Source organism: Denticeps clupeoides, chromosome 8 (genome assembly GCF_900700375.1).
Source record: "Denticeps clupeoides chromosome 8, fDenClu1.1, whole genome shotgun sequence".
NCBI lineage: Eukaryota > Metazoa > Chordata > Actinopteri > Clupeiformes > Denticipitidae > Denticeps > Denticeps clupeoides.
The window spans coordinates 18,485,056-18,499,821 of NC_041714.1; the positions used below are offsets into that span (position 1 = coordinate 18,485,056).

The 14,766-nt window shown below is 44.7% G+C and overlaps 3 protein-coding genes across 7 annotated transcripts in view; 1 reads left to right on the forward strand and 2 right to left on the reverse strand.

The window, feature by feature from the left end:
- Positions 1-639: 639 nt before the first annotated feature.
- cntd1 (cyclin N-terminal domain containing 1) lies at positions 640-4,138 on the reverse strand. Of its 2 annotated transcripts, XM_028989569.1 has the most exons (8): positions 3,839-4,138; positions 2,838-3,623; positions 2,667-2,742; positions 2,422-2,587; positions 2,187-2,349; positions 1,944-2,088; positions 879-975; positions 640-791 (listed from the first exon to the last, which is right to left on the reverse strand). In XM_028989569.1, exons 2-8 carry the CDS (start codon positions 2,986-2,988, stop codon positions 660-662), a joined length of 930 nt encoding a protein of 309 aa, XP_028845402.1. In that variant the 5' UTR covers positions 2,989-3,623; positions 3,839-4,138; the 3' UTR covers positions 640-659. The 2 variants fall into 2 exon arrangements, with proteins under 2 accessions (XP_028845402.1, XP_028845399.1); XM_028989566.1 differs by having other exon boundaries at positions 2,838-4,138.
- coa3a (cytochrome C oxidase assembly factor 3a) lies at positions 3,333-4,299 on the forward strand. Its single transcript, XM_028989570.1, has 2 exons — positions 3,333-3,561; positions 4,063-4,299. The coding sequence occupies exons 1-2, from the start codon at positions 3,363-3,365 to the stop codon at positions 4,164-4,166; spliced, it is 303 nt and encodes a 100-aa protein (XP_028845403.1). The 5' UTR covers positions 3,333-3,362; the 3' UTR covers positions 4,167-4,299.
- Positions 4,300-7,052: 2,753 nt separating this feature from the next.
- Positions 7,053-14,766, reverse strand: part of wnk4a (WNK lysine deficient protein kinase 4a) — a 28,337-nt gene continuing 20,623 nt past the window's right edge. For 3 of the 4 annotated variants that reach the window (XM_028988615.1, XM_028988618.1, XM_028988617.1), the window contains 7 exons: positions 13,609-13,657; positions 13,387-13,503; positions 11,041-11,741; positions 10,903-10,957; positions 9,053-9,638; positions 8,488-8,693; positions 7,053-8,391 (listed from right to left, as the gene is read on the reverse strand). In XM_028988615.1, coding sequence (XP_028844448.1) covers positions 8,198-8,391; positions 8,488-8,693; positions 9,053-9,638; positions 10,903-10,957; positions 11,041-11,741; positions 13,387-13,503; positions 13,609-13,657 — 1,908 coding nt within the window. In that variant the 3' untranslated portion in view covers positions 7,053-8,197. The remainder of the gene's footprint in view (positions 8,392-8,487; positions 8,694-9,052; positions 9,639-10,902; positions 10,958-11,040; positions 11,742-13,386; positions 13,504-13,608; positions 13,658-14,766) is intronic. The other variant, XM_028988616.1, reaches the window with a different exon arrangement.

The window sequence follows — 14,766 nt, forward strand, 5'->3', positions numbered from 1 at the left end:
CTGCCGCACAGCCTCAACATAGCAACAGACAGCATGGCAACCAGTTGCTAAGGAGACGCTGAAAGCAGCCCCCCCCCCAAAGAGCTGACTTGCTTATTTGGCCAGCGAGCCGTGGAAAAAGGAATTCCCCGGCGACTTGCAATAAGACCACGTTGCCGTGGCAACCACGTGGACGTGACGGCGTTTCAGCACACGTTCCCAGCCAAGGAGGTGGGATTCACCCATGGATCCATTCCACTCTGGTGTGAAGATAGAACCACCCCCGGAACGCTAGATTTAGCACCATTGTGTGTGTGTGAGCGATTGTAAACCTGGAGGGATTTTATTTGGATAGTTCCGGCTCTGCGTTCTTGTGTGTTTGTGCAAGGATCGACGCTTTGTGTCTGAACCTTGATGAATACCGCAAAAACCATGAACAAAAGTCGGGAAGAAGATTATAAGAAGACATGTATGAACAGCATCAATTTTTCCACTGTTGTGGGGTAGTACATTTTATATTTATTTACAGAAACACAAAAAAAAAATGCATTTACTAGCTAACTACATTATATAACTAGTAAGCAGTATTCACAATATAGTACTTATAGAAAATCCTGTGAATGTAAAAATAATGAAATGTGTTTATTTACACTGGGCCCATATAAAAAAAAAACCAGACATTAAGAGAAGAGTACTGCTGGTAGAAGAGTTCTGCTGGTAGAATGGCTGGTCACATGGATCAGCGTCACAAACGCAAACTCCATAATGCTCTGCCCCGAGATCCCGGTGATCAAACCCAGTTCCTGCACCACCTAAAACAGTAAAGGTCATATTTGGGGGTGGGGGTTGGCGGGTGGGGGACATCCATTCTCAGGAAACGTTCTGTAATAAATGCCTACCTGCTCCCAGGTAGGAAAGTTTAGGATAAAGGCTGCAACAGCAATGACTCCAACACCCAAAAGCATGCAGTCCTTGGTCACAGATACAAACCTATCCCTGTTAACACAAAAACAAAACCCAATACAATAAAAATCAGAAAAATAATGCTCCATAATCCAACTCTAGGGTGGTAGTAGCATTGTGGGTAACACACTTGCCTATGAACCAGAAGACCCACTTACTACCATTGTGCAAGACACTTAACCCTGAATGTCTCCAGGGGGACTGTCCCTGTAACTTCTGATTGTAATGCGCTCTGGATAAATGTCATAAAATTAATGTAAGCCATATGTTCTCTGAAATTTCTGTTCAATTGTGAAAAAGGATACTATAGACCTGCAGTAGTTTTAAATGTTGTTGTTGTAAGCTGGGAACTATGTACTTTGTTATACAGTCATGTGTCAATTATACACTACTCGCAATAAGTCAGGGATATTGTGAGAGACTTAGTTGATGTTATGTGTGTTTGTTTCACATCAGACATTTTGGGGATAGGGAGGTAATTGTATTGGGGTGACGGAAACACCTAATTTTGTGTTTTTCATGCAATGGTCTCATTGTGTACATATGTGCCTTATATATTATATAACCAAGAGTCAACATTTCTAAATGTGGCATCAATTTCAACATTCTGTGGGTAAAAAAAGCTGGAATTGTCAGTAAGTCATTACAAGTTCATCATTCAAACAGCCAAGAACACACAACGTCACTCAATGAGCTGCATCATCTAGCCATGGTGCGCCTTCGGGACGGTGGCAGGTAGTCAGATGTTGCTCGTGAACTTGGTGTGTATCAAAGGGAACTTTTACATATTTCATTAAAATTCAGAGCAAATAGAAAAAAGCACTCATGTAAATAACAATATCCCTAACTTATTGTGAGTAGTGTAAATGACTTTTCCAGAACTTTATATGTTTATTTCGTATTCCAAAACTTTTCAAGGCCTGGAAAAATCTCTTTTCAAATGGACTTTTCCAGGTTTTTAATTACTATATGGACACTGATTTAACATCAAAAACTTCAACCTGTGTTCCTCTGCCAGATTGCTGCACCCAGTAACAGTTTGAAGGAGACACTGGTAGATGGACGTCCTTTGCAAATGGATGAATAACAGGACGGAGCAGCTCAGTTCATGCAGCTGAGCTACAGGAACAGAGGAGTCGTTGTGTCCTACAGAAATACAAGAGAGTCACATTAACACACACACACGCCCAAACACCAAGACAACTTCTAAACCTTTTTTAAAGGCTGAGAGACGTGGAGCAAACCTAGAACCTCGAGAAGAGTCTCAACATAGGTAAGAGGGCTTGACAGGCTCAGTCTGAAGTCCAGGGTCTTCAGGATCAACATCTCCAAGTCCACAAGTGTCTGGCTGGTGCACGTGTGGCCCAGAGAGTGGAGGAACCTCATTGCTGCGTTGTTGTCCACAATCTAGTGAAGAAGTCAAGAGATTTCAGAAACATTCACCTACGCAACGAATACCAGTGTGAGGAAACGCCTCACGTTGCAGTGTAACGTCAGCTTGCTTGCAATCTGGACACAGGAGAAGACCATCAAGGAGAACTTCTCGGCAAGGTTCCGAACAATGGCCTCTTCCTCAGAGTTTCCTTTATTCCCTCCTTGCGCGTTCAGACTGCAGAACATGTTGTCCAAGTGCTTTCCCATAAACCTGGAGCACAAAACCACAGTAGATCAATCAAAATGGACAGTAATGATGATAATAAGGCATACACAGAACTATCCTGTACCTTTCCAGGATCTCAGCCGCATGATACCCAACTGCTGGATCAAGCTGCAGTTCTTCACACGCGTGGAAGATGAATTCTGGCAGAAATACAAAAAATTCACACGAAATGAACAAAACATTTCCATGGTCTATTTAAAGAAGAAGGATGGCGATGATGGTCCTGAGCACCTACCCACCACCTTGGCGTGCTGGAACTCTCCTCCGCGCCTGGATTCTTCCTCCACCCGCTGCTTGTTCTGCGCGTTGAGGTCGTGCAGGAACTCAGACAGGAACTCAAACGCGACCTCACCAAAGCGGAGGTTTTTAGGAAACCTCGTCTCCATCACGGAAATAAAAAGCAATTTAAAGCCTACAAGTCGACTTCTGACATCTGAATTCAAAACGAGGGAATAATTCGCACCGATAAGCGTCGTTAATTATAGATGCGCACCTGACAGGCATCAGCTCAAACTCGTTACTTTACGGATGTAAGAGTCACCAAATGAAACAAAACGTCTGAACTTGTCGTTTATTTTGGACCGTTGTTGTATGTATATGTTATTGTTTTTTTTATTATTATTATTATTATTATTATAGTATTCTATCATTTTCCCAGCCGTTATGCACACGCAAAACGCGAGACGGAGAACACATTTGTCCCGCTCTGCGCTCCGTACAGCGGAGCAGCGCGGCGCAACACGTCACAGCCGGCGTCAACATGGCCGACGGCGGAGGCAAAGGCGACCCGGGCCACGAGTACGCGACGCGCATTGACCCGGCCAAGGAGAACCTGACCCGAGAACAGCTGCAGTTCATCCGCCGCGTGGAAGTGGAGCAGTGGAAGAAGAAGGCGGATAAACTCCGCGGCAGGAACATCGCCACCGGCCTCGCCATCGGGGCACTGGTGGCTGGAATCTGTATCCTTCAGAGCTTCTCCAGGTTCTCCATGTTCCTCCCCAGTAGAAGACAGGCGTAGCTTCTTGTAGGTGAACATGTAAAATAAAAATGTTCTTTCTATGCCGATTAATCTCAATTGTTTAAAATACATGTCCAAGTCCGACTAAGAAGAACTGAACATAAATGCATAAATACAGACTGTTTGACCTTTGTCAGCTTTACAGAAAACTTTTAAGTACAGGTTAGTAGTGTCAATTTAAATGCTTTTTATTTTATAAATCTCATACTCTACGTTACCCGTCAAATCCCTGGTGTTTCCTTGTACGAATTATTGAAATTACTTGCTGCGAGAACCTGCAGGGCAATGAATATTAGATTTTCGTATCCATTTTGACAGCGTTTACCAAGAGCAGCAATTATTAATTTAGAAACGCGATGTTTTAAATAAACTGTATGGAAGAGTTTTAAAGACGACGCCATTACGTCACTACGTCTTTTTCCTTAAGCCACGCCCCGCCCAGACACGTACACGTTCTTCTCGGTGTCGCAGGAGAAGGTGTTGGAGGAGGCGGACGAGGAGGCGCGCCTGGCGCGGGCGCGGGGATCCGGGACGGGGCCGAGATGAGGCGGCAGGGGGCGCTGCTGCTCCTGTGCGTGGGATGTCTGGGGCTGCAGGAGGTTCTGTTGTCATGTCAAACTATTTAATGATTCGTGCTGCAAGTGATTTATTTTTTTTAATAAAAGCCAAATAATTCCCATCTGTGTAAACCAATCTTTTCTGACATCTTCACAGTTTTAATTAGAGCTGCAACAACGAATCGATTAAATTGATAAAAAAAACTACTAAAAGAGCAAAGAATTTCATAATCGATTGTGTCGTGCGACAAGGAGGAAAAAAGAAACTTAAATTGAGCGCAGTGAACAAACTCTGCCTCTCTCGAGCACTGATGCCTGCAGAGTTTGGCGCCTCATAGACAGGGTGGAGCAACAAAAAAAAAGAGTGGAGATAAGGTCTTCAATCGGTCCATAACTCACCTGCACTTTAATTCGTGGCTTTACGTATAAACCTGCATCTTTTGTGCCTGCTCACCAAGGGTGATGGTTAAATGCAGAGAACACATTTTGTTGTGCCACCATGTGCTGTGCTGCAGTGTTTCACTTCTTACCTCTGCTTCCCTGCCACATCAACACCATCTGAGTGGCGGTTATCTGCAGCAGACAACTTCGCCTCAGAAAAGAGCAAGCCTGAGCCAGGAGCATGTGAACATGCAATGCAATGCTGTTAAATCCTGTTAAATTTTCTGATTTGTATTGTTCTTTATTTTTTTATAAATTATTATTAGTTCTGGCAGCTCAGGTGGCACTTTATTTAAAAAATGTGGCAGATGTAAAGCATACGTGTGTGTTTTTTGTGTTAGTCCATTTTAATTTTATTATTATAACAGCTCAAGGAGCAACATGTATGTGCAATTTCTAAAGATTTTAGTTCTGTTTTTGAATAAAGGGTTGGAAATGAATGCTTTTCTTGTTTTTAATTGTTTATCCAATTGTACAATTAATAAAAAAAAGACTGATTAATCAATTATTAAAATAATAATTAGTTGCAGCCCTAGTTTTAATCCTAGCGTTCCATGAAATGTCTCAGTAGAAGAGTGAGCTGTTCAGCTCCTGATGTCGTGATGCCAATCTGAAGAGCTGGACCCACAGGTCGCAGAGAGCAGGTTTAATCTGTTCTCTTATGGCTGCACTGAACTCATGTATTTGTGGAATATGCATAAATCAGTGATGTCACTCTCACTCTGGGCTCCATCACCTCTCCCACTGGACCAGGAGCTGCTGCTAACAGAAGTAGTGATGACAATGGTGCTTCTTCTCTGCTCGCTGCTCCGCTTCATGTGGGTAAACAAGCTAAAATCAGTAATGCTTCTAGTATTAATAAAAAATGGAAATATTTTATTCACAGTAGTGCCTGTATGTGGGTTTGTTTCTGTACAGCTAAGGTGGCTGCTAATAAAAGATGAGAATAAAAATAAGAATTCTTCTCAACACACTGAGATTCACAAAGCAGCACAGAATCATGAAAGTGACACCATCACGTAGGTCTGATCGGTGAGAGAGATGATAGCATTCATAGTTTACATCAATCAATAAAAAAATGTATCAGTGTCTGTGAAACTTCAGATGATTGAATAGAAATTTGCAGATTTCATTTGGCAGATGCTCTTATCCAGAGTGACCTACATAAGTGCTTTTAGAGGTCCACCATTGTAATCCCTCATTTGGTTCATCTGCTAATACCATTAGAGCCATGTTAAATCCAATTTAATCCATCTTGATGAGGCTTCTTCTCTCCACCACTGATATTAAAGAGTTAATCTCAATTTCAAACCTCTTCTAAGTGCTACTACCCAGCAAACCACAGCAGAGACGATAACACCCATACAGAGTCCAGTTCATTTACATTAAAGCATTTGGCAGATGCCCTTATTATACAAGATAATTTTAGAGTGCATTTTTATTTAATTAACATGAATTAAATGGTTGTATTTACATTTTATTTAAATGTAAATAAAAAAAGAGCAGATTCTAGTTTTTGCTCATTGAAAGAAAAAGAGAAGTGTCTAAATAAATGTCATTATCATGTAGGTGGAGGACTGGCTGTTTGGGTCTAAAATAATGAATAGTCGTACAGAAGAGATTCTGTACAGGGAACACAGCCATTATCAGGAGTGAGGATGATGATGATGGTGATTGAAGATGACCAGGGAATTTTGTAGATGTTATCTAGGGAATTATTACAGACGCTTCAGTCTCGTCATTAAAGGTTGGACAGATCACATCAAAACCCGAGTTTTTCACTTGATCGATGAAAGAATCAACTCCTCTCTGTTTATGTTCATCGTGAATCATGTTGCACCAACTGGGTAATAATAAATAGCAGTGAGATGTTATTTACCAGTCCCAATTCACTGTTAGCTTCCATTATCTAAAAATGAGAACTGTATATTTTAGTTATATAAGTGATTAGTTGTGCACACAGTGAAATGTGCCCTCTGCTTTTAACCCATCACCCTTGGTGAGCAGTGGGCAGCCATGACAGGCACCCGGGGAGCAGTGTGTGGGGACGGTACCTTGATCAAGGGGACTTGACTGTTTGGGATTTGAACCTGCAAACTTCCGATTACAGGTCCGCTTCCTTACCCACTAGGTCATCGCTGCCCCAATACTTGTAATTCTCCTTCAAAGGTGGAAATGGAGTCTTACTGCAAATGATGCAGAAAATGAATTTATGATGTCAAAAATCAACTACTGTAATGTTCAATTTATTGGAAGCCCGGCATAATCTCTTAGTTCAAAAGCTCACAAAATTTCACAATCTGCTATGAACCCTGATAACTTGTGTGACATGACTACTGCCCTGCATGATAGTCTGAATAATACTGCTGCAGCCCAGCGTCCAGATTTCCAGTTGCCATACACTTGCTGCGAATGTGAATAAAGATGCAACGTGTAAAATATTCATTATTTATTTTTTACAAGTATAACATGGATACATTTGTCACCCAAAGTTACAAAATGTAATAAGGCACAACAACTTTCCGAAGCAGAGCAGACATTCATGTTCCCAATCACCATCCTGCTCTAATGTGCAGATCTTAGTGTGAGTCTGAAGAACCAATCAGATTTCACAGTTAGACATCTTTGGATATTTCATTTATACCACTGTACATTAGCTGAACTGTGTGAGTGTGTGTGGATCCTTGCAGAGTTACAACATGCTGTCAAAGTGAAAGCCAATATAAAAACTCAAACATAGAAGGATATTTCTGTACAATAAATGAAAATGAGAAAATTCGGAAAAACGTCTGGCAGCTCAGTTTCAGCGTTTCTTCACCGCGTCTCACAGCTTCTTTCACTTTTCACTTCTTTCACTTTCCTTTCTGCTTTTTCATTTGTGTGTGTGTGGATCAGAGACCCTGGAAAGTTCACAGTACTGAGCATTATTTCAGAGCCTGTAGAATATGTGCAAATGAAACTGGAACCTAAACTGAAAAAGATGTCACGTTGATGTCATGTTGCAGGATCCAGCTCAAGGTAATAACTGTAATGTATGTAATACTGTATCTGAAGCCATAGGCCAGTTTTACATTAGGATATGTTCCAACACTGCAAAATTAAATGATATAAAATACAAGTTTTCCAGATCTTGGTTACAGAATTGAAGAAAAGTCTTTTAAAATGAGCATTAAGTTCTACATTCTAACTGCAAAATGTAAACTGGAACCAATCATACAGATTCAGAATATATTTCACTCAGAAGTGAAGGAAAATAATATCAAATAAAAATAATCACAAACCAACGTCAAACGCTTGTGCTGGCGCTGCATTCTGTTGAAGAGCCAGTTCACAGTTTTCAAGCTTTGAAAGTGCAAGAAAGAACAAAAGTCAATAAAAACCAGGAAGCATGGGCCGCTCCTGCGGTCGAGTGACTCAGGAGGTTCCAGCGGGTCGTTTAAAGAACTTTCCACCACTTCTCTCCTCTATATAGGACCCTGGAACAGCTGGGATGTGTACGGTGCAGGAGAACGTAACAGGAATGTAGCTGGCATGAGGTAGTGGGTTCTAGTCCAGGACGCGGAGCAGGTGGAGCGAACTTCACTGCAGAGAGGAGAAGGCAGCATAGGGAGGAGCTGAAGAAAAACACGCTGTAGAACCTGGAGAAACCACAGAGCTGCAGCTTACCATTACGGCAAAGTCAGGGGCAAAGGTCATGCTTTTGCTTGGCCTCTCCTGGCAGCCACTGCTGCTGCCGCTGCTGCCGCCACTCATCGAGTTCTTCCTTATGACTCCTGTGGGCCAATCGGAGCACAGAAAAAGAGGTCACATGGAAGCAAGACAGGCAGCACCAGAGAGCTGGACCGTGGAGAAGATGCATTCTGCGGCACCTGGAAGAGGCAACATCTCAAGCCTCTGGAGGCTGTTGCGGCGGGATGGGGGGTATCCTCCCCCCTTAGAGAGGCGGCGCTGGCGGCTGGACAGCATGGCGGCTGGAGACACAATCCCCGGGGGCGGGACTTTCCCCATCCGCTCGTACAGCTCCTCAATCTCTTGCTTCTGAGCCGCCTGCAGGGACTGGACCTCACCCAGGTGCCTGAGGAACACAAGAACATCAATAATTTTTCGATCCTTGGCGCAACCCCCATTTGAGCATGACAATATGACATTATCTGGTCACAGTTTGCTCTGCCTCAAAATACATGCATCCTACAGTTAAAATAGAAATTCCTTTTTAATTTAAGCTTTATAACAATAAACATTCTAAATAAAATAAGCTGTACTCACATATGTTTTGCATATTAGGAACATTCTGATCTTATGCTAGTTTGTCTACCTGAGCATTCTGATTTAGTTATGTTTCAAAAAAAGCATTATATACAGCCTTTTTTTAATGTAAGTTTTGTATGTTTCATGAAAGATTAATTTTCAACAGGTTGAATTGTCTGTACTCACTTATCCCTCAGTTCCTGGAGCTCCTCCCACATCTCCTCATCATCACTCTCTGATTCGTCACTGCTCATGAAGGAGGAGCTGCGTGTGTAGCTCATCCACAGATGGTGCGGAGGGGTGGGGTAATGGGGGCTGTCGGCTCCGCCCCCTCCCTCCCACTGGGCAGTGACCGAGAGACCGCTGTCCACCGATGTCCCCAATAGGTTGGCGCCATTCTCCTGCCGACGGTCCCTCTTCCTCCTGCGCTGCTGGCCCTTGTCTTCCTCCTCATCCCCCTCGTCTCTGCCCACCTCCTCAATATCCTCCCTGGCTCTGGTTTGGGCCCAGACCCCGCCCCCTGCTGGCGGTAAGGCTGGATTCGGCTCTGCATTGCTGCTGGCAGGTTGGTGGGGGTGGAGTGGAAGTTCGGCTGGAAGGTGCTGGTCCACAGGAGGGGTTTTTGGATGGGGATGAGGAGTGCGGGTCATGAGGGAGGGAGAAGGAATATCTCCTGAGGGTGTGGCTGGAATGGAAATAGGCGTGGCCATTACCAAATTCTCTTTACTAGGTGACACCTGGAATCGTCCCACAGTCATAATTGGATTTGGTTCTGTGGAGCATGAAAAAGAGATTCTGTATATTAATCAGTCATAATAAAACTTAAAACCTGCAGGCGACATGTAATTCTCTTTAATTATAGCATTTTATCTTGTATCTTAAATCTTAATTAATACGCCATCAGGTAGGGGGCAGTACCTCACCAGTACTTCTTTTCTTTTAAAAATCACAAACCCCAAAACAATCCTTACATCCCTCACATCAAATCTAAAATAAAACATGCTACTCATTTAACTCAGGTTGTGCCTGTTAATATCCAGGGGGCGGTACTTTCAACACAACTGGCAGGAGTTTAGAATAAATCAGCAATAGACACACAAGGGTGGCCCATTACATGCATTAAAATCATACAAACTATACCCCTAAAGCTCCAGGTACACTGTATATACACTATCTGGTCACTTCAACAGGCATGACATGAGAACATTGAGAACATATATCTAAATCAGAACATTTTACGAGTTTTTCTCTGCTGTGGTTCAGTGTATCCATTAAGTAGGTTCGACACTGTGTTGTAAGTAAGGTACGACATTGCGGTTAATGTTGTTAAAGTTTGTTTAGCCCTCTTCACACCTACAGGCCCAATTTGACTAAACATTTCATTATGCAACACTTCTAGCAGCTAAAGGAATGGCATTAATGTCCTCCAACACCAACCTGGGCACGGTGACAACACAACTTACCAAGAGCATGCAAACCCACTCGAGGGCTGTGGGCAAACCCCTTTCTCAGAATGCCATTAAGACTCACATAAACCAAATATGTAATAAAAAAACCTTATTCAAGAAAGAAAGGCCTGATTGTGTGTGTGTGTGTGTGTGTGTGTACGTCTGAGAAATAAACAGCACGTGTTTATGCACTACTTAGAACCGTTTGGGATCAGAGCTTTTCTACACATTCACACACTACCAATCAAAAGTTTGGACGCACATACGCTGTGGTGGTTATGGAGAATAAAATGGAGCCATTTTGAAGAATACAAGAATTTGTATCAGGACAAAAGTGCAGTATGTTTAATAAATCAATTTTTTACCTTCATGGCTGCTTTGTTCACTTTTGTCATAATCAAAAAATTAACATGAGTGAATGATAAAAAAAAAAGGTGTTCAGCATATTCAGCTAATCTTTGTCTTTATTACATAACCTTATGTGTGTTATTTCACAGATCTGTGGCTTCAGTTTTGTTCAACAAATAAATGAGTAAGGCAGTCCAAACCTTTGACTGGTAGTGTATCTGTAGTCATTATTTTTCTTACCGCCTGATTTTGCCACCAGTGAGGCCAACGGTGATGTGGAACTGGACGAAGGTATCTGAGGAAAACAGAAGTGATGGAACATCAGGATGCATGTGGTGTATTAAAGAGTGAGATGTTGAGGAGAAGACTGCAGCTTACTGGACTTGTCCGTGGTGATGATGATGAGGGATTTGTGAGGTTTGTGACAGACAGCTGGTCCTGGGTTGAGGGATTGCCAGTGTGTGTGATGCCCCCAGGAGGGGGGCTATAGGACACACCCTGCTGACATGGCAGTGCAGTGGGCATATCTGCAGCAGGGGCAAGTGCCGGAGGAGATGAGGGGGGTATGTGACCAGGTACCACTGGAATGGACCCATATCCTCCCTCTGTGCCAGCTGTGGGTGGGTATGCCATCTCCCCAGGGACAGGTGCAGGGTACTGAGGCATATACACGGGGGGGTACCCTACCAGTGGAGGTTGTGGGGGGTACCCTGGCAGTGTGGGGGCGGGTATGAAGGTGTGGGCCATGCTCATGGCCATGGAGAGCACGTTGGCCAGGGACAAGAGGGGCTGGCTGTGAGGTGGCCACAGTCCAGGAGTGTGTGCTGTAGACAGGGGGTTCAGCTCTGGGTAAGGGACAGGGGAACCCGGAGCTGAAGGAGGGGAGGATAGCGGGTAAGAAGAGCAGCTGGATGTTCGACTGAGTGGTGTGTGGACCGGGGTGGGGGGTGGTGGGGTTTTAGGGGAGCCGGAGTTAAGTGGGTATGAAAATGGAAAATGTGTGTTGCCCAAATAGGGGGTCATATGGTACTGCTGGGGGAACATGGAAGCCGGGTGCCGCTGGTACAGATGTGGAGAACCTGGAGAAAAAAAACAGAATGTTAACCCAATACAATTAAACTGAGGCGGGTAAGGAAGCAGACCCGTAATCAGAAGGTTGCCGGTTCAAATCCTGAAAGAGCCTTTCATGGCTCCTCACTGCTCACTAAGGTGATGGTTAAATACTGGGGACACATTTTTTTTCACTTTGTGCCTTGCTGCAGAGTGTCACAATGACAATCCCTTCACCTTTGCTTTTCAAAGAAAGCCGGGCTTTAAGAAAGCTGTACTTGTCAGGTCGGGCTGAGTTCAGTCAGCCTTGTGCCTAACATTTTTACAGCGCTTATCCAGGTATACGTCATATACACACTATGAAGGGCATTTCGCTGCAGAAAAGTTTCTTCACGCTGTTTTCAACACAAATGCAATAAGTCATTTCTGTGAAGCTAAGTGTTTTAAGGTTGTACAGTTGAGATCCACAAACCTGGAAAAACCCATGGGAGGCTCCAGTGGCGTAATCGGTCAGCGTGCAGTACTTACAAAGTAATGTCTGATGAGCTATGCCAAAAGACCAAAGCAAAGTTGGTTGAGAGCGATGTATTTGAATCAATTCGTCCATACAGATCACCTACAGATACTAGTAATCTGTAACAGATGTTGATTGGTTGGCTGTTTCAATCTGGTCACCAGATTCAGTTTGTGATATGTACAGAATGCTCCAGCTTTGTGAGAACCCTTGATGACATGGTGTCCTCATGAGGTGTCACTCTCATCTATCACCGCGTCTGTCAGGCCGATACGAGCGTTCCAAACATGAATCCCTGGTGGGCTCTGCTGTGGCGGGTTTCCATGACACAGTGTGTGTTGTTGTCTAACACTTCATCAGTTGATACCAGGTCATCAACATACACCAGGCCTGGGTCTCCTGAGACACGGAGGGGCGCAGGGACAGTGGTTCATCACAACGCTTTTCTCAGCCAGTCACGGCTCAGCAACATGCAGACACGCCCCCCCCCTCAGCAGGACCAAAGCAGGCAGTTCCAGTTAGGAGGCGGGGCAGGAGCACAGCCTCCTCAGCTCCATAAAAGTGGCCAAACGCCAACAAGCTTGGTGGGACAAAATGTTCTACAGCAACACCACGCTCTCTCTCTCACCCACCCCCACACACACACGCACACAGACACGTCCCAGTGACCACCTAGTTTCCCCTGCAGGTCTGTGTTTGTGTGTGTGTGTGTCACAGTGGGGGTCTTCTTTTTAATTTGATCCAAACACAGAGATGTTTGGAGGGCTCCAGGGGTAGTGGGCTGTACCTTCAGCATGTTCTGTATATGTGTGTATGTGTGTGTGTTTTTGAGAAAGCCCTGGCAGGCAGACGCTGGACGTAAAGGGGGCGGAGATGGTGGGTGGAGAGACTGTGGTTAGAAGTGGCCCCTTCACTTCTCACACTGACGCCATTCACCTTCCACAAAACACACACACAGCCTTCGGGTGAGGTAATTACCCAAGAGGCTCCTGGGGCCGTCCTAAGTAACACACACACACAGACACACACACACACACACACACACACACACACACACACACACACACACACACAAACACGCAGCTCCGAGACGCAGCGTAGCTAACTGGCGCCCAAGCAGACTGCCAGAGACAATATTCAGAGGGAGAGGTGAGGTGTACCTGGGGCGTTGTGGAAAGACTGTGAACGGAGGAGGGGACGCACAGGTGGGGTCACGTCTCTGTTCACGCTGAGGGTGGAACCCCGTGGACCTGCGGCAGGGTTCTGCAGGCTGAAATCTGCACACACACAAACACACACACACACAAATTTTTTTAGAATTCACGGAAAACCATATTTATTGTTTAATGAAATCTTGAAGCTCAGTTCAGAGATGTTCTTACCCGGCAGAGAGGAGGCAGACTGTGTTCGCCCCAGAGTGTGGAGATTTGGCTGAAACGACAAAAGGGACAAAACATTCCTCAGAACTCTGAGTCGGTCAGACACTAACTATGAACTACAAAGACTACAAAGTCACAGGTTCAAACCCCACTTACTACCATTGTGTCCCTGAGCAAGAGACTTAACCCTGACTGTCACTGTAACTACTGATTGTAAGGCTGTGGTGCGGGTAAGGAAGCGGTCCCGTAATCAGAAGGCTGCCAGTTGGAATCCTGAGGTGCCACTGAGCAAAGTACCGTCCCCACACAATGTTCCCCGGGCACCTGTCATGGCTGCCCACTGCTCACCAAGGGTGATGGTTAAAAGCAGAGGACACATTTCGATGTGTGCACCGTGTGCTGTGCTGCAGTGTTTCACAATGACAATCACTTCACTTTCGCTCTCTGGTAAGGTATCTGATAAAGGACAATAGTAACAGTCACTGCAAGACCAGCTAAAATCGAAGTGCTTCCAACCAAAAGAAGACAGAGCTAAGCAGCACCCGGAGTGGGTTAATGTGAGGATATCACAGCATACACATTTATATTTATTTATGGTTGTTGAGAGAGAAAAGATGTTTAAAATTGATCTTCTGTGATGAAAAAGTTTCATTTGTTCCTAAGTAACACACAACAGGCAGCAGGGACTCATGTGACAACTGTGACAACTGCACTGGTTTCCTGCCAGCATGGAGCACGCAACCCCCCCCCCCCACTCATACTGTACTGCTGCACCGAGAGAACAGAATTACTCCCCTACCCATAATGCAACAAGCACTAGGGCCAATCAGTAACCTCCAGCCAGCCACACAAGCGCACATAAATATAACCACGTGTTGATCAATCACTCCCACACACACACACACACACACACAAACATACACACACAACATTGTCCTTCCCAGTCGCATTATCCACCCCACACCCCCTGCAGACCAGCAGGAACGGTGGGCAGAGGATGTGGCAGCTCCAATCAGAGAGGAGCAATGTAGTGCAGAAGAGGGGTCTGTTTTCAATCAGGTCCTGTTCAAGAGGGGCTCCTTCCAATTCACGCAGGGAAGCGCAGGGAGTCTCGTCTCCGGCACTGTTCCACTCCTCATTACTCATTTATTGACATGTGAG

Coding starts and splice junctions, on each gene's coding strand:
- coa3a (XM_028989570.1), top strand. CDS start 3,363: ATGGCCGACGGCGGAGGCAAAGGCGACCCGGGCCACGAGTACGCGACG. Junction 3,562..4,062: donor GGCACTGGTGGCTGGAATCT/GTATCCTTCAGA, acceptor CGCCCCGCCCAG/ACACGTACACGTTCTTCTCG.
- cntd1 (XM_028989569.1), bottom strand. CDS start 2,988: ATGGAGACGAGGTTTCCTAAAAACCTCCGCTTTGGTGAGGTCGCGTTT. Junction 2,588..2,666: donor GCGGCTGAGATCCTGGAAAG/GTACAGGATAGT, acceptor TTTGTGCTCCAG/GTTTATGGGAAAGCACTTGG. Junction 2,350..2,421: donor AGCTGACGTTACACTGCAAC/GTGAGGCGTTTC, acceptor CTTCTTCACTAG/ATTGTGGACAACAACGCAGC.